Source organism: Ischnura elegans, chromosome 1 (assembly GCF_921293095.1).
Source record: "Ischnura elegans chromosome 1, ioIscEleg1.1, whole genome shotgun sequence".
NCBI classification, from domain to species: Eukaryota; Metazoa; Arthropoda; class Insecta; order Odonata; family Coenagrionidae; genus Ischnura; species Ischnura elegans.
Genome location: NC_060246.1, coordinates 165,805,448 through 165,830,997, shown reverse-complemented (window position 1 = coordinate 165,830,997; position 25,550 = coordinate 165,805,448). Strand labels below are relative to the sequence as shown.

Below are 25,550 nucleotides of genomic sequence, written 5' to 3'. Positions count from 1 at the left end.
TTCTCCAGCTATAATAGCGGCCTATTCTTCGGCGGGAATTGAATTTCATGCAATTGCAAACATCCCAGTTGGAACAATAACTGAACGAATGAAGGAATAAAAAAAGATATATAATAAGAAAAGAAAGAAACTCATAAAATTCAAAATGGAAAAAAACAATTGTAACAAGTAATAATAATCAATGTTTCCTTTTGTTATGTATTGGTATATTCATAAATCCTATTAAGCATTTAATTTTTAAGTTTCGTTTTCACGCAAACAACACTGAACACGTCAACAGAAAATATGCGCAAGTCAATGATGCACCTCGTCATCTGACGGGTTGAGGTGAGATTGACTCACAGGTACGGTTAGCTTCCTTGTTCGCGACTTCGGCGCTGTCATTTAGTGATGAGCTAGACGCTTGGTGGTTCACTACCTCGTAGCCTCGATCGTAATATTGTTGGTTTCGAATGTGGAAACTGCGTTCGGAGAGGAATCGGCGATCTCGACGTCGCGAAAAGGAGACCAACGCAACGGGTCATTTAGGTCCGTGCCTTCCTAAATCAAATCACGCTCCTGCTTCTTGTAATTCTATAGTCCTCGTGTATTTGCTGCAGGGTGGGGGGGTGTTGCCTGACGAGGGTGCGCGCGCCAACAGGGACGGAGACTCCCCTCCCCACCCTCAGTGTACATTCATCAGGTGGCGGGGGGCAGATATCGAACTTATTCTCTCGCCCTCAGAGGACCTCGCTCACTCCGCCTCGGAGAGCGAACTGCGACGGCCGTAGCTCTCATACAGACGCAGGCGAGTGATTCGCGGGGTTCGGCTGAATGAAACCAAGCTCAAAGTTCATAACGACTATCCAATGCTTCCGGAACAACAGTAACTACGCCCGCGACGAACAGCAATAGACGACAATGGGACCGCCGTCATTCGCGGGCGAGGGTGAGGCAACGCCGATCTACCATCGCACGCACGTGGAGCACCCGCTTCGTCCTGTTGGAAGTTCGCGCGGTTGAGTGTGGACCTGATTTAGCACCCATTTGGAGCCTCTCAGTCGAGGGAACTCGTGTGGGCTGTCGTGTGGAAGGAGGCGCCGAACCTCGGACTGCAGAAACACTATTTGGACGGTGACCGTGTTTTGCGACGACCCCGCGTATTCCGGCCCTGCGCGCCTTCATAATTATTAGCTCCGCTGTCGGTGACGCATGCTTTTTTGGAATACTGACAATGATCAACTCTCCGCCAGTGGCGATTTACCTCTCTCTTTTGACGCAAGGGGTACGCAAGTTAAAGTGACTACATCTGTGTGTACTGTCAATTGTGCTCCCATACATTGGCTGAAGGAATTTGTTTCCATAGTTGTCAGGCCATGGGTCCACCATTCTGATGGTTTTGTGGGTTATTGTTGGTGAACTGATAGACTTGCGTCCAAAACTCCTCAGTTGGTCGAATCAGCTATTTTGTGCTGATGCACCACTGGTTGCACCCTGGTGATGAAGCCAACGGTATAAACAGCACTCTGCTGGAATGAATTCTGACCTCATTAGACTCACCACTTACGCGGAGGCTCAATCGGTTTCATGAGTGCAAATTTCGAGAAAGTTGATCGGCTTTGTTCACGTGCATTGTTTAGACACATCCTTTTGGAATTTAATCCTCAATGGATTCGCGACCGTTGGTGGCTCACGCTGTTGTATGGAATTGGCTATAGTGCTTTCTTCTGCGGTCAAATGGGCACTGGCGATCCCTCCACAACTGTGAATTTGCGGCTACCTTGTCTCGACCTGTCTCTTTCGTATCCCGAGGAAGTCTGCGGTCGTCTCGTAAACTTCGAGATTTTTTGGCTGCTGAGTCTGCTGTCATACATACTGTCAATTCTTTTGCGAGCTTTCACCCGGACTTTCCTATTTGATACCAGAAGAGAGCTGTGATCGTCTCCGAGGTGTCCACTGCGATTTCAAGGCGAATATTCTTCTACTCTACCGTTTGCAATTATGATGTTGATTTCACAGCCACTCGAGTCATTGCCAAAGCATGAATCAAAAGCCTTTTTACAGTAGCTCGTCATATTCCTAGACATTTTTCTAATTCACGAATGGTCGCCTGGCGATCATTTTCAATTTTGTCGCTAGCCGAACGCGTTCCATTTTATCCGTTGTTATTACCATGGAGCTGCAGTGGAACTGGATCGAGAATCACTGGCAACAGGTGAAGGATTTGAGGTGAGCTGAGGCATTGCATGCAGTCGGTGTCCTCGCCCTGGGTGACCTCAGGGGTATAAGAGAGGTGTCTGCATCCGTGTAATGTGGCGATATGTCCCTTCCTATGGTTGCCTTGAGATGCTGTAATTTTTACCTCAATAGAATTTTCACTCTAGGTGACCCGCGCAGTTTTCTGGAAGCAACTTTTCTGCAGTCAAAGGACACTGGAAAACCTATCATTATCTTTGTACGTGCGGTGAGCTTTTCAGCTGCCGTTTTTTCCGCTCTCAAGTTCCACTGGTCGCGCCAAGGTGAGGTTGTCTTTCTGAACCGCATACTGTTGGAATTCTCGCCTGAGCAGTTACTGCAAGAGTTTGCACAAGTCGAGCCCCTGCGGTTATAGGTACCGTCTCTACAATGTTCCGGCACGTTGTGTAGCCAATTCCAGTTGGAATTTGGACCACAGTCGATCCACCACTGTTGGCGAATCACGTGGAAGTTGGTGGAGTCTGCAGTCGGGGGGTCACGGTGAAATCCACAAGTTGATGTGAATTTGCAGAGGACTTTCCGCTGGAATATGATGGCCAGTGTGAGCTTTGGGTGTGTTTTTGTTCGTGGTGTGGACGTTGGTGAGTCGGAGTGGTGTGGTGGCGATGCATGACGATGGATGCTGGTGCAGCGGCGACTGGAGTGGAGGACGACGAGGAGGGAGCGGGTGGGGGAGCTGTGGAGGGCGAGGAAGATGAAGAGGAGGATGGTTCGAGGGGTTGCGTTGGTCCGCGCGCGTGGGTCGTGGCTCTCGCCTCCGTGCCTTTCCTCGCCATCGGAATCTCCCTCTCCTGCCTCGGATACCTCGCGCCACAACGACACGGTGAGAACCACCAGAAACGTATACCTACCATTCTCCCTCCCTGTTCTATCATATATTCGCCCAATTCACTGCCATGTGTTTTTTATGATTGTCCACTGGGATCCCCAGGGATCCCATTGGTGTAAGGGCCAGAGTGTTTTGTTCTACCAGAAACGTATACCTACCATTCTCCCTCCCTGTTCTATCATATATTCGCCCAATTCACTGCCATGTGTTTTTTATGATTGTCCACTGGGATCCCCAGGGATCCCATTGGTGTAAGGGCCAGAGTGTTTTGTTCTCGCCCTGTGGGTCCGGATTCAGATTCGGGTGGAGGCAGTGATTTTCCGACGCCCGATCCCTGTTTGAGCACACTTTAAGCACAGCACACAGTCCATCGGAGTGGACGCTATGCAGTGTTCTTTCGCTAAGAGTGGGCTAACACCGACGCCGGGTTTCTCTCCACCCTTCATTGCGTTGAATTACCACTCCTTACTATGATGGCTGTTCACACCAAATGTAGATACTGTTTTGACCATTTCATTTACATCTAAATGGAATTTTTGCTGCATGAACCACGGGAGTTAACAATTTATTTTTATTTTCAACCCATAATAACATATTTGCACAAAAGTCGTAGTAATTGATTTGGTCATTTCATTTATGATTCCTAAGTTAACCGGAAGCTTATTGTGATATGATTTAACTTGCGTAGCTTTGATTTTTAACGAATCCGAAATGATTTTTTGCATGAAACGGAATATTTTCACGTGGAACAGAATCGGATTAAATCCAGTCAGCATAGTTGATTGGAGTGCAGTGAGCATCTGATTAGCGATGACCTGGGAAATACCTTTTGGAACCACGGATAATTACGATAATGAGAAAACTGAAAGTATACGGTTAACATACTTCAGGGTTTCACAAGGTGGAGACTAATGTCACTTCGGGGATTTATTAGGGTATTTGTGAGGATATTACATCAACTTTCAGGTTTTTTCGGACTCGGGTTATAAAAGTCACTAATATACCGAATAAAGTGAGTATAAGTTTGAAAGCAATGAGCTTTGTCATGTCATAATATTTTCTCTCGGAATGGTGCTGCTCTTCGTGTAAAAAAAAGCCGAGAGGTGAGCGTCATAGATGAATTATCAGGATTATTTTTCAGAATCCACGTAGAGAAGTTACCAGGGTAGATCGATCTAATGGAATCCGGCTTCGGTGAGAATTTGTTCAAAAGCAGTAGCCTATGTCGTGTTTAGTCTTACTATTTCCTCACGGAATGGTGTTTTTTTTTAATGATAAATAGTTTGGAGGCGAGGTTTGCGTGCGAAAGGAGCGAAAAATCAAAGCGACGGCCGTGCCAGGCGACGCCGTGGCTATCACGCGCGCTTCTCTCCCTTCGAGGGAGACTCCTCGTCGTATTTCTGCATTTTTGCGCATTTTCTCCGTGCGTTTACGAAAGGGCCACATCCTTGCTCTCCCTTTGTGCCAACGAATTTAAGTGACGACATGATGATGCTATGAGAATGATGAATATGAAATTAAAATGGTGTCGTTCGTTTACAACGCAATTAATGAAAGGAAATTGGTAGATTGACGCATTGGAAAGATTATGGCGAAAATATAATCTTCCTCGTTCAGCCACTCTCACATCATTTAAACGTTAGTTTTTTCACCCATATTTCATAAGTTGGTGACGTCATTAGAATGTAGGCTCGATCATATTTTCAGGAAGTACCTTTCTCTGAGGGTAGGAGGCGGTAGAAAGAATGTGGGTGACATAGAACAAAGCGAGGCCCGATCACAATACTCAGGCGAAGCGGAGAGCCGGTGAACGGTAGGCAGCAGTTTGTGACGCCATTTACTTATCTGCGTAATGGTTACGGCCGACCATTTCTCACGATGAATAGTTTGATGAGTAGGCAATGAGTGTGGAAACGGAAAATGCTTTAATTTTTCGGTTCATAGATTCATTGCTTATGTTTTAAAAACGTTTGCCTTAATTTTTTACTCTCTGTCACAATCGAAAATTATATTAAATTGGTATGTTCAGCTAACATCAAAAACGAGGGATGACCAAGTAAAGGAGGATGCTTGGTCAGTGGCGTATCCGGGGTTTTAAAATGGGGGGACAACCGCGTATCTTAGTATTAGTCAAAATATTTAAATTGAGTTAATTAAGAAGCCTCTCCATGATAAAAAGAAAAACACAATGGTAATTTCCACACTTCTAATATGTCCCAACTCAGCAACCGACCATGGTTTCAACACGTAAGTGTCATTTTCAAGGTGAAAAATCCAGTACTCTCTCGGTATATATACCCAGGCCAAGGTAGGAGGTGGGGGCATATGGAATTAGGTGTGGGGGAGTGGGACACGTGGGGCACGACATCATGTGTGCTTTCGTTGTGTGGTAACCGGTTTGGGGTTGAAGGAGAGGCTTCTAAACTAACTCCATTTAAATATTTTGTCTACTAAGATACGTGGTTGTCATTTTTAGAGTCGAGTGCATAGCATATTCTCCCTAATTCTCCCAATTTTGCCTAAGATAATATTTTCATTGATTACTGCAGCTACAACGACGTAATAAATCAATATTCCCTAAAATCGTAAGTGTCGTATTTACTTTTAACCGAAGGATTTTAACTTCCTTGATTGTGCGTTCATTCATTGATGCCGCCTGCAAACGCTGAGGTTGTCCTGTCAGGCCACCATTTGGATCTTCGTGGTCTCTAAATGCTTGTGCTATTTCTTCACTCGGCTACAAGACCTTAATCTGCAGCTTCCTTGACTTCAATTATTTTTTGATTTTGATTGCTTGAATTATGTAATTATTCCTGGGAAGGAAAAATTGAATGCCAATGTTTCATTTTACGTATTTGTATATGCACATAAATCTGTGGGGATAAAATATTTTAGTTTTTTACAATGCTAACATTACAATATCCTTCATCATGACATGAAAACATGACTTCTCTCTATCTCTATCATTATTTCCATTTTTAATGGTTTAAAGAACGCGAACACGCCCGCCTAAGGCCGCGAAAATGGCGTTCCAAATTCCCAGTACTCAACGTATTGTTTCAATTAATGTTACTCACATGCTTGCTCGTCGGATACTTTTGGTATAAACTCGATATTGATAGATTTATTGAATGATTTCATTAGAGTTGCCTTATTATTTCGGGTATATGTGGGGAAAAATCAACCTGAAAACGTAGGCAATGTGAAAGAAAGAATTTTCTCGCGCAGTACCGGTAAAATATTCGTCTATCGATGGAAATATCGGGGGAGATGAGTTACATCATTACGATGTAACTCATCTCCCCCTTCCAAACTATATGAATGAAGTTTTATTTCGGGTTTAAATTAGCGACCTCATCGATCAAATTTAAATCACGATAGAAAAAATTGATATACTTTATGCTATTTATCAAAGTGAGATACCTATTATTATTATTATTACATTTGGATGTCTTTGGATTAGTTCGGGGTAAGCTCTACCCTCACCTTTCAAACCGACACTGGTCACTTAAGTCACGTCGAGAGGAAATCGCGCAAACTTTTGCGCAGCCAACATTGCATCAACATACCCAGCAGCCCTCCTTAAGCGGCGTGTGGCCATGTTGATTTGGTTCCCATGCTGAATATTATATACTCGCCGTGTATTCAAAGTGCGGCCTTAAGAATGCGAAGTACATAGTAGCTCTTTTTCAATGTCTCATCCGAAAACTAAATGCAAAATTTCAAAGTAATCCGATAACATTACGTATAAGTAATGTAACGTGGGGCGAATATTAGGTGTGAGAAAATTATTTAAAAGGATCGTTATGTGCATGGACTATTACGTGAACGTTTTACGCATCCACTGGATATCACTGTCAGTTCTGAAACACACATGTTTTACGCATTGAGGCGAATGAAACTGTGATTAGAGTTCCACTTATCCCAACTTGTATCCTTACCGGCTTCCCTGTTGAATGTCGAAGGTTGCCTATTCTTGGGACAAGGGCCGTCGTCGACGTCCGACCCGCCGCAAGGCAAACATTTATTGCGTGAATTCGGTCACCCGGGTTTGAAGACCAATACCTCGAATTCTGTCCATTCTCTTTAAAAAATAGTATAATTCATTAGAGCTCCTTCATATTTGTATCGCGTAATGGCGAGAAAGCTATATTGATCTTTGCAACAATCGTTCATACAGCTCTCAGATTCGGAATTTCAGAGCATTTTCTAGTTGCCACACGGATGTGGACATTTATGGATTTCTGGCAACAAAAAGATCATAAAGAAAAGTATTAAAGTTTCTTTTTTATGTTATAGGAAAAGACTCTCACAATTACCACATGAAGTTTCATTGCGCTCATTAAAATGTTGCTGTCGATGCAAATGCAAATACTCGTTTTCCGATTTAAGCACTTACTTCGTAACAGTGCACCTCCCTCTCTAGTTCTCTTTTTTTGGCCGACTCCCGGCAGTTGAGAGCCCTCGTAACCCAGAATAAATGGGGAAAAGAAGCGACTTACGGTTTGCATGAATAGTGTAAATGGTGTATTTCAAAGAAAAGCACTCAAGTCGACTGTGTCGTCGGGTGCATGGATTGGATGAATTCCCTCTCTGAATGTTACGTGGTCGCGATGGTTTGCAAGTACTTGGATAGGAATATCCTAGGTTCTCACTCCGGTGGTTTCCAATTGTTCCAATTACTGAAGCTGGCATTATACGGCGAAAGCAGTCGGCTATTAGGCTCCTGTCATACATGTGGACAGCGCTTACGAAGGGAATACGAATCAATTGAGGTGTTCGATCGAATTCGATCTATGATCGGCGAAGCTGAAGCAGTTCAACTGTAAACTGTTTCAACTTCGCTGTAGCAGTCGATGACTGTAGAGATATCGCAAGCTGATAGTGTTGTGTTAACTTCGTAGGTAAAGAACATAATGATAGGTTGTCTTTTTCAATGTGTTACTTATTGGGGCTTCAATGGTGATTTTCACAAAAAGAAGAGAAAACGAAATTATTTCGTATTCAAAACTGCCACTTCTTTTATTTTACTATCTGTGCCATCACGACATTTTTACACTCGAGACATTTCTATGTAGATAATTATTGCTGGACGTCGCTCTCACTGATTTGGAAGTCTACTTCGACGTAGGGACCTGGCTTGAGGGACGATACAAGACATTGATGAAACAGAGCTGCCTGCCCCCCGCGGCAAACGACTCAAACGCGTGTAAATGGAGACCAGTGCAGCAATGGGGCAGTCCCGTTGCCCTTTGCCTGATATCACGGCGGCCTCCGTTGGGATCGAACGTGGAATTGCCCAGTCTATACACGGGCACCCGCACGCCTTGTGCGACCTTTGACCTTTAAAGGGGAGTCTCATCGCGGATTTTCGCCGCCGTTAGACTCAGAAAGGCCTCTTCAAAAGAGGTAAGAAGGGCCAATTACACGCATGCAATGCGGAAGCGAAGGAATTGACTCCCGTTGGCACAATTCAACGACGGCGTGTCACGACCTCAAAATGATGGTGCATCCTTGAAAGACCGAGAGAAAAATTCATTTCGTAGCATAGAGAGCTCGGAAAAGATTTCTTAAAACAGAGCACGAAAGAGTGGACGACATTTACTGAGGATGAAACAAAGAAACACAGACTGGAAGAATTGAATGAACTTATGCTATATGGGAAACGGTATAACTAGCAAAAGAACAAGCAGGAAAGAAATAGTAGTAGAATAAACCAGGCGAGGAGAGTTTTCCAGAGGAAGATTTACCTACCAGGTGCAGTAACTTTAAGCATGGAAGTATAAAACAACTCTTACGAACATGCATCTTTTGTGCCCTATGACGGTAGCATAGAAAACAAGGGCGGAAGTATTTTAAATGCAGAGGTACAGAAGAATGAGAAAGAAGCTCATGAGACAAATTTTTCATATGATTGTGCCTAAGTAAAATAAAATACGCACGAAAGATGTGCCTAAAATATTTCGTCGTCACGCCTTTGTTACTGTGGTTGACATGCCGTCGATCATAAACTTGAACGTGCAAACAAGCCCTGTGACGTCAAGGCACGTTTTGGCTTCTTCAATATCCATTCGAAAAAAATGCATCTATTGTTTATTATAATAATTTATACATCTAAAATATATACAACTTGAATATTTTTTCCCTGAAATCGACTTCCTTGAGATATAAAGTTTCCCTGATATCCATTACCCATAGCAAATTAATCGATAGGAATATACAAGGTTCATACCCGACGATGCAGTGTAAACCGTTCTTCATGTGTTGACCTTACATGGTCGAGGTTATTTGGAAATACTACGATAGGAAAATCCCAGCTTCACTCTCGGCGATACTCCGTAAACCTTTCATCGTGCGCGGTCGTCGGCGAGTCCTTCCCTCAATGTTCATCCTGAAAGAGTAAGTCGGCCATAACTCTAATGTAGTCTCCAACTCGTGAGAATCAGCGTGGCAAATTTCGCGTTTTGGCATTTCTAAATTACGAGAGGAGATTTATTTCCGTCGTAACTCTTCTTTCCTTTTCATCTACGGAATCGTTTGGAGAAATGCGGTTGTGGGTGATCGAGTGTGTCCGCTGTCTTTTCGTCGCCGGACATCCCAGTTGGATTTTTCCGCGTCGATGTATTTTCCAGCGGACTCAACAACCCATTCTCTACAGCTTCTTCGCTGGGCTCACCTTGGAGTAATTGAGATATTGAACAAGTGAGAAGTGGGGCGACTGGGTCATAACAGCTTAAAGAGGCGTAACTCACCTTGGAATGGTCATTAGTTGGATAAGGATGTAATACGTGTTGGAAGTAGCCATTAGCAAGGATAATAATAATACCTATCGGCAGTCATACGGTCCATCTAGACTTCTCTTTTATTGATTTCACGGTTAACACACGGTCTGAGCTGCGATTGGTGGAATATTTCACTTACAGATCAGGGTGATGTTAAGTCCAGCGATTCCAAATGAAGTTGTTGGAAGCGGGACTTCGAGCCGCACCGTTTTGTTTTTCTCGCTCTGAGACAGATTTCCCTCCGGTCGACATTTTCTAGTGACAGCAGCTCCGTTTATAAGATTTCCGAGGTCTGACTGCTGCAATACTCGTTGCAATTCGCTCTACCACGCGTTAAAAGGTGGAATACGTTGAAAAAAATGCCGGAATCATTGCCTCGCTAAAAGCATTATAGTCTGACCTCTCCCCTCGTAGAGCGCCACCCAAATTGGTCTGTCTGAGGACTCGTTATGAGAACATCGGAGGAAGATGTAGTATTCGAGGCGGTAATTCGTCCTGAATAAATAATTCCGCAATGTAGCTATTCAGATAACCTGTCCCACTACAGCAACCACAATTATTACTGTTAAAAAATTCTCCCTTCCGCCCCTATTATGTTTTGCATTTACTGAAGTCTCCAATTGCTTCGCTTACGGTAGAGAGATACAAAGTACACAGGGAAAATTGGCTTCAATTGTGCCTCATACTTGGAGTACGAATATTACAACAGAGGATCCTGGAGTAGTTAAATCTTTAGTTGAATCGTCGGAAGTACAAGGTGGTCCATGGAGTGGAATGGGTCCCCGTTACCCTTTGGTGCGTGATATGCATACGCCTGTGTTGTGCAACTATTGGAAGGAAGCAAATGGACATTCTTCAGGCTCACCAATTGCACCAGATTTCTAGGAATATCAACGGTAGGCTTATTGATAGAGCAAGGATTATAAGAGGGGGATAGCTAGTACCCCCTTGATTAAGCACTTGTACCCCCGTCATGTGTGTCTCGCGACGTGGGGAAATTAAACATTAATGAGACCGGGAGGAAATATGGGGTTCATATCGCAATGAAATACAAAAGATTGAAATATTTCATATCATTCTGAAAAGTCTTGCCTTAGATGAATTTTCTTGTCGCCCAAATGCACAGCAAGACCGCGCCATTTCGTGAATCGTATGCAAGTCTCGTGACGTAATACCTTGGTTATCAATGTTACGCTCGGGGCATGATGTAGTGACGTCACCTACATTCGCCCTCTACATTTACCCTTAGCCAATGGTTGTGTAGCCCCACAGGTCACCTGATTCGATGGTCTCGTCGTGGGAGGATATTCCATCTGACGGCCCTAATTTGACCGCCATTAGTCCAATGATTCCTTCTCTCCTCCGCTTCCCGCCAATTTCGCTCATCGACCGTCGCGATAAGGGATTCCCTATTTAAGTAGAACGACGCCCTCAAAGCAGGTCATCGGGACCTTGGCCTCCCTCGCCACCGCAGTCATTCTGCGATCACTCACTGGCCAGTCGGAGAATGCGCAAATGAACGTTGCACCCTTGGGAACTACTCGAATCAGAAACAACACGAGAAAAGGAACACGATCGTTTACACCCAGTGTGAAACTTGTCATGCGATAGTCATTTCAGCCGGTATTAGATCCCGGATCTCCTGATGGCCGGTCCAAAGTAACAGTGATAAATTGTAATAATTCCCAAAAATAACAATGCTCGCAAAAATTTACAGAATTTTTGTACAAAACTATCAGAAGTTTCACGTAGCTTCTAAGAAAAATCTGTGATGAGGATACCTTTTCAGAATTTGTAGCTGCTTATCTTTTATAAGCATAATGCTTATTTTTTATATGTACAATATAAAAATTAAAACTAATACATACTTTTATAATACAGAGGGACAATTATACATATAGGAATACAGTAGGTACTAAAAATAACTATCTTGATTCAATAATATTTAATAAATGGTCTAAACTTCGTTGAGTTAGTGAGCCATTCCGGCTACCAGTTGTATGTGATGCAAAACATGTATGCTACCAGTTACACCACCAAACCATCATCTATCGAAGTCCATAGTGGGTTGAAGCAAACAAGTTGTTTGCCTCTCAAGGCCACATTGTGGCACGGGTGACAGATATCGTGCTCACTAAGACGCTGATGGGGAAAATTCCTTCGAAGTCACTATATTCGAGTATATTCTTCTAGATGTTTTTTTAAAAATCACTTTCGATCGATTGGTATCTATTGAATTTCTACGATATATTTTTCTGCATTTTTTAAAAGATCTTCCTTCAGTCAAAATCATTGGGTTTTTACCAAATTTTTTGGACCATTTAAAAAATTGGAGAACTTCTAAAATATTTTAATTGCCATACTTGTCAAAGCTGAAAGCTGAAGACAGGATACGTGACGATTGCAAATGTTTTTCACTTCATTTGAGGAAATGGAAAGAAATGTATTCCATCAAGTAATTCTAGAGATAGTAAAACAATATTCTACGTAAAATCGCAATAATAGAGGCCTGAGATACCGAATAGTCTCTTGTAGGTAATGATAGACCACGAGGTTTTGTTACCTTATGTGGATCGATAGATATCGACTAATCGAAGATACAGCGGCGCGTAATATATTCCCGGGCAAGGCAACAGGGCGTAATCAGTGGGAGCTGGATAATCTGATGATCGCGTGACGCATAAGGGACACTTTTTACAAGTCTATGGATATTGATGTATCGGCTGCTGATATATTTTATCCTGTTCACGATCATGACCATTATATATCGCTTTCCCTCGGACAAAAGTTAGTGTAGCGAGTTTATGGTGGCAACAACCAACCTTGTACTCCTTATCATTCACGCACGGAAATACAGACGGGAGGGAGCGTATACATATAATGTTTAATGGTTTATTGACGGGAAAATTACCCAATTACAAAAATGTACAATTATCATAAGATTGAAATATTTTTAAGCTCTTAAAAATACAGTAATAATCGTATAAACTTGCTGTAAAAACCAACAATAGAAAAAATAAACACAGTAGTTAAGAATAATAGATTGAACATTCACATATCTCTTAAACAGTGGAAATAGACATTATCATATATGGGGTAAATATTATTTAGATCTCTTCACTGGCTATCACGAGAAGCCATTTTGTCATCCAATCGAATGAAAAATTCAATTAGTTGCATTCTAAATAAAAATTATTTCTTTTCTATGATAAAAAAGCATATCTGATTAAAACATATAAATCAATTAATTAAAAATCTAACAGAAAACAGACGCTGGCAGTAAAGTTTTATTGAAAATTTTCAAGAAGATTAATTCGACGAGAAGCACCACATTAACTTAAAATTCGTCTTTGAGTGTATAAAAATCAAAACTCGCACGCTCCGCGCGCTCGTTAAGGGGCTCCGCCCCTTAAAAACCCCGGTTCCGGCTTCGCCGTCTATATTTGTGTTCGCTCGAAGACTTTTTAAGTTCGAATAATCTCACCTCAGCTTGGGGCCGGCTTCGCCGGCCAGGGGGTAGGGAGGCGCCCCACTCATTCCTCGGAACGGCTTCGCCGTTCCTCGCTGAAGGGCGGCTTCGCCGCCCAGGGGTTCAGTGTGCCCCCCCGGGGCTTCCCCGCTTAATATTCGGAACGGCTTCGCCGATCCTCGTCTAAGGTCGCCATAGCCGCCCAGAGGGCGAAGGCATTTCGGAGCTGTTTCACCGTTTTTCGTTTGAGGGGAGTCCACAGCTTCTGCGCCGCTTGAACATCGGGGCGGCTTCGCCGCCCGAGGGTTACTGAAGCTCCTCCTCGCCTACGCCAGTTACTCCTCGGAACGGCTTCGCCGTTCTTCGTTCTGGGGCGGCTTCGCCGCCTTGGGATTGAGGATTTTTTTGGTGATGTTCCAGGAGGTGATAGGGGGTTTTCTGGTATTTTTCCCGTATGGTTTACGGTTGGTCGCCCTCACCAAATATTCCGGATCTAGAGCTCAGAGGGGACGGGAAGTGCGGCGTAATGTTTGAGAGAAGTTCCCAAATGGGAGACTTAATGGCACATTTTACATTTGGGGGGTATTTCAGGGGGATTCCGGGGGTTTACGTGTGTATTCCAGGTGGTCACCATCCGTTCAAATAATTTCCGTGGGGATGAATCGTTGGGGGCGGTGGTATACTCACGAAAAGTACCCAAAAAGTAGAGTAATATGCAAAATTTTATTTTTAGGGGGGTGTTTGTGGGTTAACCGGGGGTTTATAGGTTTGTCCTACCAGGGGTCATCAGTCGTCGACATCAATACCGTAGTGATGAGTGGCAAGGCTTGGGATAGTGGCGGAATCGTGACGAAAAATACCCGAAAAGGCTACTTATATGCAAATTTTAATTTTTAGAGGGTTTCGGGGGGTTTAAATATGACGATACCATATGGTCACATTCATTTGCTGTCATATCTAACAGTAGTGTGCCCTATGAACTCCATATTTCAGGAGTAATACAAAAATAAGGAAACCAGTCCCCGAAAAAAGTGAGTAGTGCCCGCCATTTTTATTTTTTCGCGTTTAAATCCATTAAATCATTTACAAGATGTTTATGATTTCTGAATGACAATTCATAGTTGTATGTAACTACAAAGTTTGAAAAAAATCAGTCGGGTAAAAATTGACAAAACCTTGTGTTAATCTTTTGGGAATCGTAATTTTCGGTGATTTTCGGAATACTTTAATTTTTTTCTGAGTAACCAAGCACAATGAAAGAAAATTGTTAACTCTATTTCGTAGACGAAGTTATGAGCATATATAATAATCATTTTCGTTATCCAACACCTTAAATTAAGTCGAGGGGAGGGGAAAGTTTGATATTTTTTTCCAAAAATCAATTTTTGGACGCCATTTTAGCTGTAACTTTCTCAAAAGGAAACTAATAAATTTACTTAATTACGTGCCTACGTTTATCAGCTTTCAAAAAATGCATTAACGACTCGTGTGGCACGCACGGTTCGCGCGCAGTAAAATAAAAACCGAAAGATGGTCACCGGAAAAAGCCCGATTTCGGCCATTTTGTCGTCCTAGCGACGACACGTGGCGGAAACTTCCGGTTTTCGGATTTTTCCTCCGGATCATTTCGGAACCCCCGCACGCGTGCCAAATTTCAGCTCTCCAGCACTTCTAGAAGTGGTCGGGAATTTGTATCCATCAGTCAGTCAGTCACCACAAGGGCTGTATATAGATAGGACTCGGAACGGCTTCGCCGTTCCTTGCCTCTGGGCGGCTTCGCCGCCCAAGGTTTACTGTGTCCCCCCGAGCCGTCGACTCCTCGGATCGGCTTCGCCGTTCCTCGTCTGTGGGCGGCTTCGCCGCCCAAGGGTTATCGGCGCCCTCCCCCCGTAATCTCTCTGGTGATGGGGCGGCTTCGCCGCCCAAATTAACATATGTCCCCCCGGGGCGTCGACTCCTCGGAACGGCTTCGCCGTTCCTTGCCTCTGGGCGGCTTCGCCGCCCAAGGTTTACTGTGCCCCCCCGAGCCGTCGACTCCTCGGAACGGCTTCGCCGTTCCTCGTCTGTGGGCGGCTTCGCCGTTCCTCGTCTGTGGGCGGCTTCGCCGTTCCTCGTCTGTGGGCGGCTTCGCCGCCCAAGGGTTATCGGCGCCCTCCCCCCGTAATCTCTCTGGTGATAGGGCGGCTTCGCCGCCCAAATTAACATATGTCCCCCCGGGACGTCGACTCCTCGGAACGGCTTCGCCGTTTATAAGCTCTGGGCGGCTTCGCCGCCCAAGGTTTACATGTGTCCCCCCGTGACGTCGACTCCTCGGAACGGCTTCGCCGTTCCTCGCCTGTGGGCGGCTTTGCCGCCCAAGGGTTATCGGCGCCCTCCCCCCTCGTAAGACACCCATTCGGCTGCACCACGTGTTGGAGCGGATTTGCCGCCCGAGGGTTCTCGGAGGTTTTCCGCGCCTCTCACTCCTCGGAATGGCTCCGTCGTTCCTGGGGCGGGGGCAGCTTCGCCGCCAGGGTTTTCACTCCTCACAGAGCAATGCGTACTACCACCTATCCCCCATCGTTTACAAATGCTACCGGGGGATAATGAGGCAGAATCTTGACGCATGCTAGCCGTGATTGTGGCATTTTAGCTTATGACGATGTTTTGAAGGTGGTCCGGGGGTTAACAGGTTTTTTTTTTGAGTGTACTGGCAACGGTCACAATCATCGAAATAAATTCCTTAGCGATGAGTCATAGGAGAAGGGAATTTACTGCTAAAATATGCGAAAACACCGAAGAACATGCTATTTACAGAAAAAAAAAGAATTTTTACCCCGGTGTTATAGGAAGCCACTTGAAATTTCGAGGAGTTTTCTTGCATGAAAGGTCTTTGTTTACCTACAGTAGAAATTCCAGCGATCTAGCTTTAGGGGAACAATTAATTTTCCCGTAGTGCTCACATTTATATTACCAATTCTGTTTTCTCCACATAGCGGTGCATAGGCGCTGTAATAAGGCATTACTCGTGTGAATTTCGTAGCCGTACTTTATGGGGAAGTGGTTTAAAATAATCGCTTATAGGTGTCCTTGTCCTGGAAGCCCTTTTTTACATCTACTATTTTGTTAAGAAATGTACATTTAAAAATTTGAAGTTTTATTGCGGGTGTGTAAATGGGGCAGGATAATTTAACATGACGCGTAAATATAGCCGACACAATTCCCAGTCCGAATAAATAAAAACGATACAACTGGGATGAATGGTACACGAAATATACGACTTATTAAGTAATTTTTATTTTTTTGGGGGGTCACAGGGGGTTTTCGGGGGACTTGAAGTGCTTGTTCTGTATAACGCGGCATCGTTTACCTTGGATAAAAATTTCGGCTCTGTAGCTGTAGTGTAAGCATGCTTTTTCGACGGTGTCACCCGTTAAAATTAAATATTCTGCGTTCTCCTGGTAGCGGCGCGTAGGGGCACGAGAAAGACGTCAATCACCTGAATTTGGTGTCCGTACCACGTCGGGAAGTGGTAAAAAAAAATTCCGAAAAATTTAAAATCGTGTGTTGAGGGAATGCAAACTTCACGGCGGATGTGTTGTAAGTTACCAAACGTTGTAGGAGTCGCAAATTCAATGAAAATACATAATCGTTAATTACTCGAAGTTTGATTAACATGTGGATATCAAAGGATAGCCAAAAAATTAAGAAAAAAATGTAGTATCTTGCATTAAATTGAATTGGTCCTACGATTATTGCAAATTGGTCAAAAAAATTCCCAAAGTGAGCCCATAAGAAAAGCATTGGAAATTTTAAATTGTTAAAAAAAATACTTTTAAACAAAAAATTGCAAAGGCGACCACACCAAAAAATCAACCAAACAATCTAGTATCTCATACGTTAAGGACTTATTCCTACAACGATTATAAGTTGGTTTTAAAAAAATCCAAAGATAGGCCCATAAGAAAAGCATTGGAAATTTAAAAAAATTATAAAAAAAACTAATAAACAAAATATGGGAAAATGTTTCACATCAAAAAATCGGCCAAAAAATCTAGTTTCCGTCAGTGAAATTTCACGTTCCCGTTACGTTTGCAAGTAGGCGAAAAATGGAAAACGTTTTAGTCCCATAAGGCTCCAATGTTAATTCGGATCGATATATCTCGAAAACCGATCGACTTTTTCGAGTTTTCGGACTTTTCCCCCCGATGAATATTTTTTCTTCACGACCCGTAAAAATTTCGCCTTCCCAGCACGTCCGGAAGTGGTCGGGAATTTGTATACGTGAATCAGTGAGGCAGTGAGCTATCTGTCACACATCGGGTTGTATATAATATAGATTCATTCCCGAAAGGATAGCTAAAGAATTTCGTAGCGCAATGAAATGCAGTTGGTACGGCTGGGCGCTTGTCCATCCAACATTAAAACATTCAAGGAGGTTCGTGAAGCCGGGATACCATCTGCACACTCTAATATATATATTCAAGAGATACTTTTTTGGGCGGTGAAATTAAAGTTAAAGGATTCCAGAAGAAACGAACGAAGTGTCCAAGATAATCACTGCCGCCCACTCCATAACCCACTCCGTGATCTTGAATACCGAAGGAAGATTTGCGGGCAAGAGCACCCGGAGGATTTCCCAAGATCACGAGAGGGAATCGGAATGTGTTAAGGAGGGCGCTGGCATTGGCGCCAACTGACGGAGAGAAGCGGAAACACATCGATACGTCGGACCTTCATATTCCTCGTACGGTATTGGAGGAGGCGACCGACAGCTGAGGTTATTTGTGGCATAAGGGAAGGGTGGAGAGAAACCTGGCGTCGGAATTGTCCCGCTCTTAACGAAAGGCGCCAAGGGGACCACGGCTTAACGTTCGATCCAGCGGACAGAGGCTATGTTTTAAGTGCCCTTCACACAACACTCAATCAGGAATCGGACGATCTTCGAAAAACCTCTCTGCCGCTGCCGACATTTGAAGCCGGGCCAACGGGGTGTGACGTCAATGATCTAGCTACCACGTCAACCCGATCTCCTTCGTGTTCTTTACCGGATTTTATTTCCAGTACGAGTACCGTTCAGCGGTGGAATCGTTCGTTTTTCATTCCAATACAAGTACTGTAAAAATATAATCTACCGTATTAGCGCAAAAATAATTGTGTGTCGTGAAAATCCCCATAATTTTACACCCAATAAATATATTTAATTTATCAAATGACGTATATCCTCCGGAGATCGGTAAAATTCAACGTACTCGTAAAACACTTTTACTCCGTGTGCTTGAAAGTATAACACTGCAGTACCTAAAATTTAAGAAGATAGAAGTAGCTGAGGCAGGGAAGATGTAATCAGCACTCAAGCAGCAATTGTAAGTTGGAGAGAGGTGAAAGTTGACTACGGAAATTTTTAGAACTGAGGATAGCCGTGAACAGTGGCAAATACGACCTCGGAGTGTACAGGAAAAAGTGATACAAAGATTTCAATAGACACGGTTCATTCCACAACGCACAAGAAGACACATTCCACTCATTAATTCATAGATTGGTGTCCCTACCACTTCAACCGGTGGAATTCTTAAAAGAACTTAACAGAATAAAACACACAACTCTAGTAAATGGCTGCAGTAATAAATTAATAGACGAACTATCAAATATAAAAAACATAGTGACGTCGCCATTCAAAATCTGTATGGCCTCGTGTTGCCCCCACCCAAAACCAAAACCAAATCGCGGCGTAAAATTCAGATCGTTGGCGATGTATCCTACAAATTCGTCAAACATGTCCCGAAAAATAAACACATAATTTGTTTTTGCAATCCGGTCACCTTGGAAAAGCTGCTTTGCCATGCGAAGGATAAGATCCACCCCCTTTAAGTGTCAGGTGTATATAAAATAAAATGCAAGGATTGTATAAAAGTGTGCACCGCTCAGACAGGCCGTAGCTTCGCCAGCCGGATGAAGGAGCACAGATAATGCTGGGAAGAAGGAGATACCACCTCTCATGTGGCGAACCGTCTCCTTGAAGAGGAACATTTCGGAGGAGGATTTCGGAGGGGGTCCACGTGGAGAGGAAAGGTCGAAGGCTGCTCACGGTTGAGAAATTGGAAACTGTGTTCTTTGATAAATGAACGGGCATTCGTTCGCTCCCCACTCCTAGCCATCCCATTACCCAAGTGCACCGCCCAATGGCATAAATCCACCTCACCCTTCCTCAACATCCCCAACCCACTCATCATTACTTTATAAATACAGCACCAGATTTCAACAATTTCACACTGTACTTTAAAATGACCTTTCGGTGGAAACGCCTTGTAAATTACTCAATACATTTTTTTTTAAAGTGTCATCTCTCTTTTTCATTCCATTTAAAAAAGATAAGTCCACAAGATATGTACATATAATTCATCCATCCCTCTCCACTGTAATACCTTTTTCCTTTAAGCAGCCAGGAGATGTATATCGCCGAAAATGTGTATCTCATACGCCAATCTGATCCTTAAAACACATGTTATCTTGATTCTCGGACTAGTTGCATTACATTCTCGAATCATTATGTGTAAACTTCAAATAATTATTTCGGAACATTACGAAGTCGCCGTCCGACGGAAAAATTACAACTATCCTGAAAGTAAGCCACCATGCATTGCTAATGAGTCGTGAAGGTTGCCTATTTCTGAGGCAAGGGCCTCCAAGTGATCGAACTCACCATATAGATTTTCCTGATGGAATGCTTATAGGTTCTGGTAGGTTATGGGAATGAATACTGTATAGGTTCAAAATGAGAAAAGATGTTCCCTAAAAAAATGTTCCCTATTTGGGAATCGAAGACGCGCTGTAACGCTATTAAAAAATGTTGCTGTGTCAAACACTCGACAGTGAGTGACTCTTCATTGGAGTGCTCAGTTCCGTGAATTCACTTCATTGCACCATGCGTTGAACACGAATATCATGGCTTATGCTTTTTCCGCTGTAAAGGACCGCTTATTTAGTACCGGCGGCCGAAGGTGAGAATATTTGTTGCAAATTTTCTTTCAAGCAAACCACTTGGTGCATGAGTTCTATGATCGAAATTTTGAATGAAGTAAAGGAGACCCAGAAAAATTAGCATGGGAACGGGCAACTGGCGAAAAAAATTAACAATAATTATAATTATATTTATTTGCTGGGCGAAATAGGGACCTTAAAAGTCCCTTCTCACATCCAGTCGCTAGTCTTCCATTGAATGTTGAGAGAGGAATGCAGTTTCAAGTTAACGTTAAACTTAAATGAAGGGTTCTCTGTACGAAAGGAACACAAGTATAATTGAACAAGCAAAGAATGCAAAAGTGAAGAAACAAAATGGCAACATTTTCCAAGGGTAAAAAGATATGACCCTACAAGCGTAGGCAAAAGCGAAGGGTTTTTAGGATGGCGAATTTACTTTCACCCATGCATCAGGGTCAGTCGGAGAATTGGGGAGAATTGAGAAAAAGACGAATGGGGAACTCGAGAAAGTGTTTAGAAGAGAGACTACTACTTTTGTTGTGTACAAGAAAATGGCAGGCAGAGAATGGTTGAATAAATGTTGAGGAGCGAAAGATTCCCGAAATCTGTGTAATAGTACTATGGATAAGGATTGCGAAGGTGGGGAGGAGAGAGAGTGGACAGTCAACCAATGAAAAGGAGAGGAGGCAGAATGTTTCTATGTTATGATAGAACATTCTGTTTTACATCGACATCTCCTGTACACAGTAAACCACCGACTGTAATCCTATTTTCGTTGTCACTATGCGTTGAATCTCGGCTTTGGGGAGGCAGATTATTATTTGCGGTCTCTCAGCACAACGGAGTCAATTGCTTTATTTATTCCGAAGAACGCATCGCTCAATACGCAATGCTATGTCCGAGATTTAATTTAATTCATACCTCCATTTATTTTTCTGCCTTTAGTGAAGTAAATACTTATTGTTTTGGATTCCTGGCGGAATATCAGTTCCTAAGTTGAGACATTTATAGTTAGGGGAGTTTGCACTCGGTGTAAGCTCAAGTATCACTAAATACATCGAACGCATAAAAATATTTAAAAAACTATGAAATACTAAATGCTGCTCATATTTTGTGAGTATAATGCCACAAGACCATAATGACACAAATGTTTAAAAGTGCATCATTGTGAAGGGGCATTTGTGAGGGGGTCATGAGCCTCGCTATCTTTGGATTCGGATGTTGGTCGTGTGTCTCTCTCTCCCTCCCCCCCCTCCTGCCTCCGTGCTGCTAAATGAGCGTGGTCGTGTCGGAGCGTGATTGCGAGCTGCTTTCCGTGCTCACCGTGCATCGATTTTCACGTTCGGAGGGTCAGAGGAGTGGGAGGGGTCATGGGTCAGCGGTGGGGAGTGCCCCACTCCAAGGAGACTCTTTAAGACTCCTTCACTCTCTCAAGGACAGAAATATCGGACGAATATTCCTCAAGTGCGTTCGCTATGTTCTGCAATCGGGCCAAACGGAAATGGAATAATGGAATAATCTCCGTTAAAATGGTAGCTTTCTTTATAGATTTGAGGACTGCTGAGCGGTACATAAAATGATTTTTAGTACCGAGGCTTCAGCGGTGCTTCAATAATTTTCCGCGTTGATTCATTTTAGCGGTCGAGAGCGTCGGGTGCATTTCAGCTTTGCGCCCTGATGATCGACTGAGCTTCGATTCCTTGTATACCTATGAAGCAATTCAGGAATGCGCTGTCTAATTCGCTTTGAATCTGATTGCGTTGATGAGCCTTTTGGACGACCTTTTCTGTCCGAGCATCAATGATTTCAATGGACTCTTCAATGGGTACTTTGGTGAACGAAGACACCACGTCAAAACTGGCAAGAAGACCATCTTACGAAATATTGACTTCCTGCATAATTTCGATGAAACGGTAGGATTTCCTCATGCAGGTGGCAGTTAGGCCTAATAAGGGCTGCAGGCTATGGGGATTATGCGTTGGTGAATCAATTGCACTTACAAAGGGACGGAGTGGTATCCCATTCATGTGAATTTTAGCCAGGCCGTTAAGTCGTGGAAGGCCAGGAGCTGACTAGGGTAGTGGTCGTCTCTTCTCTTCGGGTATCGATGAATGCTTCAGGGGTTCCTCGATGTTCCTCTGGATTTTCGCCGCAAGATCTGACTTCAGTTGTTTGTAGGTTGGGCGTTCCAGCAAACTGCAAACCCTCTCTCAATAGTCTTCCTTCGGGAGTTGCGTTCCCGTTGGTCAGCAGGAAATATTAGTAAATCGTCGCTTTTCCTAAGTTCGCCGATGGCTTGTCTCTCTGCCCTTGTCAGATTTGGTTTCGGAGGTGTCGCATTCCGAATGATTTGGCTGACCGCCTCCCTCATTTGGTTGGCGACTGCTTTCCGTGGCTGACAGACAGTGATAATAATTTCTTCCTTCGGCATATCCCTGGTCGCTACAGCAAAGTTAAGTCCTTTGAATTGGACTAACGTTGAAGCTTCACTCATTTCGCGCTACGGCGACCCTCGACTGATTTTACTTTTCAGCAGCAAACAACTTTTACAACACACGGCATATAATACGCTACATAGAAACCGACAATGAATACCGGGGCAAGTGCGCCGTTGATGTACACGAAATATTCATTAAATCCAACATAAATCGAGACAGGATGATACATTTGCAATAATTTGAGTGCGGATGTAATCATGCTCTCAAATTAATAGATTCACGCAATATATAACAACAAACATAAGTGTCAGTTTTACCATTGAATGTTCAACTTTTTCAAAGTTAACGCATTTTAGATTTGAGTTTTAACTGCTAATTATCACCTTGGTGATAAAAAATGCTGCTACTTTCTATTTATATCTATGTGATATCTTATTGATATCAAAGAGACTTACGGTGCTTGGTTGATTTGTCTGTTAACTCCATGTGTTTGGCCTCCTGTGATTGGTGCAGGCGCTGCTGGGACGTCGGACGGAAGCGGTGCTCTGGAGCGTCACTTCCGGGTGCTGGGCCCAGTCTTCCTCTCCGGGTGCGGCTTCGTCTTTCTCGTCTGCATCGCCTGCCGCCGCCCGGCCGGGGGCAGAGTGGCCGGCACGGACGGCCTCCCGGGGGCGGAGAGGGGCGAGGCGTGGGGCGGGGGCAAGGGCGGGGGGCAGCAGCCCCCGCAGCAGGCCCCCAGCGAGGCGGCGCCCACGTGGGGGTCGTGCGACTGCCAGTGCCCCCCGTCGCCCCTGAAGGGCGGCTACCCGCACGTCTCCCGGATGGTGCCGCCCCTGCTCAAGGTCATCCCCCCCACCCCCGAATCCCCGGCCGCCAGGAAACACCCCCAACACCACCACCCCCTGCTCCTCCTCACACCCCTCCGACTCAAACAGACAAGGGCGTGATACACTCGCTGACGAACGGAAGGGTGCTCCTTCGTCTTGTGTGAGACTGGATAAACATTGCAAGGTGAATGCGGGCTGTGAAGATCCGTATAAATCATAGTCACTAAATGAACAACGTGCAATTTCTCTCGTTGAATGCCAGTCAGTTTCACTCTCGACGTGTGAACGTTGACTTCGACGCACTGTGGTGGAAGGTAGAAGCGATTGAGTTCGTCATCGATCGTAATTCGATCGATTTGCGAATTTTAAAATTAAAAGGCATCAGGAGTTGTCGGCTATGAATACGTTGCAAGCGGCAAATATTGATATGACTACAAAGGCAAAGAATATCGTTACTGATTGATTTTTGCATTCTGTTACAGACATGGGATCAATGGTAAGCCTAAAATCAATTTAATTTTCTCACAAAGAAGGAGGGAGTTGATAATATTATTTCTCAAGGAGATTAGATGGAGGTCTGTGATCTGTGCTTCATTTTTGCTGCCACTTTGGACGCATTTTGATCACTTCTTATAAATATCCGCAGCACGACGAGTATTGCTGAGTGATCCCATTATTCTTAATATTTTGCAATAAAGCATTTGCAATCGCGTGAAATGCCAATGGAAAAGCTTTGAATGTGATGCATCACGCCGTCGAGAATTAAGGTTAACAGTCTGAGGGTGGCTTATCTCTCCGTAAATTCCGGATCGCTCTGCCCGTCAGCGACACGAGTGGTGACTTTTGTCAATCGTTGAAATGCGCAGTGGGTAGCGAAACGTAGGAACCTCCATTTTTATGTTCATGAAGTGTATCGTTCGCGACCGTCACTTCTTTTGTTCCTCTGCCAGCAAGTATCGCCTCGGGACACTTCTGCGTTGATACGAGTGGAAATACATCTTTCCTAAGATACGGCGACATGGCGGTTGTCTTAGACGTTTAAGAACGGTTTTAGTAAGGAGACGAGGAGAGTGTTTCCAGGTGGCATTTGCGTCTCAACGGATGCTGCGGAGTGAGGAGTGTCTTTCTTTGCTGGTGTTGTGAACTCTCGATATCTGTGATTTCTACGACCCTCTCGAGGATGCGTAATAGTGAAATACAAATTTTATCAAGTCCCAAGCAGTGTCATCTTTTTGATATAATTAAAATATCTAATTTTATTGTCTAACAGCCAGAAAAGATATCACTGGTGATGGCTATTACACATCGAAAACGATTACATTTTTACCTCCAAGTCCAGTTATATCTTTTTTCTACCATTATGATGTAACGTAGGCATTGCCACTTTGTGATACCATTTAAATTTAATCAAAAGGAAGAAATGGTTTGTCTCCAATATCTGAAAACTCCATCTTCTGGTAAACTGCTATGAAAAATATAACTGGACAAAGACTTGTCATACACTATTTATTTATTTACCAGTTGATATTTTATTGATAGAATTTTTTATCATTGGTGTTTGATAGAAAACTTTGATACACAAGGTTATTTTTATATCATTATGTCATAATATGTAGCCTTATCAAATATTAATTTCTTAAGTGCCATTTAAATGATATCAATTTTTCATTGCCGAAGGAATGGAGACGTAAAATTGATTTTGTTGGTATAACATTGATGTCGCTAGGATGCAGAAATAAATGACACATGATGCTGCTTGAGTTGTTGTAGGTTCTCACGTGTGTTTTCCTCCCTGTCATTCCTTGCTGTCATTGCTTCTATTTCACTGATATCGTTCAGTATTTGATCTCGAGTGAATGGGTCCAATTTATATGTAAGAAAAATACCCACCAAATAGTAAAATGAAAAACTATTTTCTATCCTCTGTCTCTTCATTTTTCCTTTTGAATGACCTTGAATTCTATGTATATATTTTCCATCGGCCTTCTCCTTGCTAACCCAATTGTGATT

General features: G+C 43.5%; 1 protein-coding gene across 1 annotated transcript; it reads left to right on the top strand.

Moving 5' to 3' along the window:
* The first annotated feature begins 750 nt into the window (after positions 1-750).
* On the top strand, positions 751-25,550 carry LOC124173248. The gene is made up of 2 exons (XM_046552772.1): positions 751-3,058; positions 23,227-25,550. Exons 1-2 carry the CDS (start codon positions 2,845-2,847, stop codon positions 23,658-23,660), a joined length of 648 nt encoding a protein of 215 aa, XP_046408728.1. The 5' UTR covers positions 751-2,844; the 3' UTR covers positions 23,661-25,550.

What these genes read in the sequence shown, in the direction of transcription:
- LOC124173248 (XM_046552772.1), top strand. Translation starts at nt 2,845, where the DNA reads ATGACGATGGATGCTGGTGCAGCGGCGACTGGAGTGGAGGACGACGAG. An exon ending in CCTCGCGCCACAACGACACG is followed by an intron (nt 3,059 to 23,226) that starts GTGAGAACCACC and finishes TGATTGGTGCAG; the next exon opens with GCGCTGCTGGGACGTCGGAC.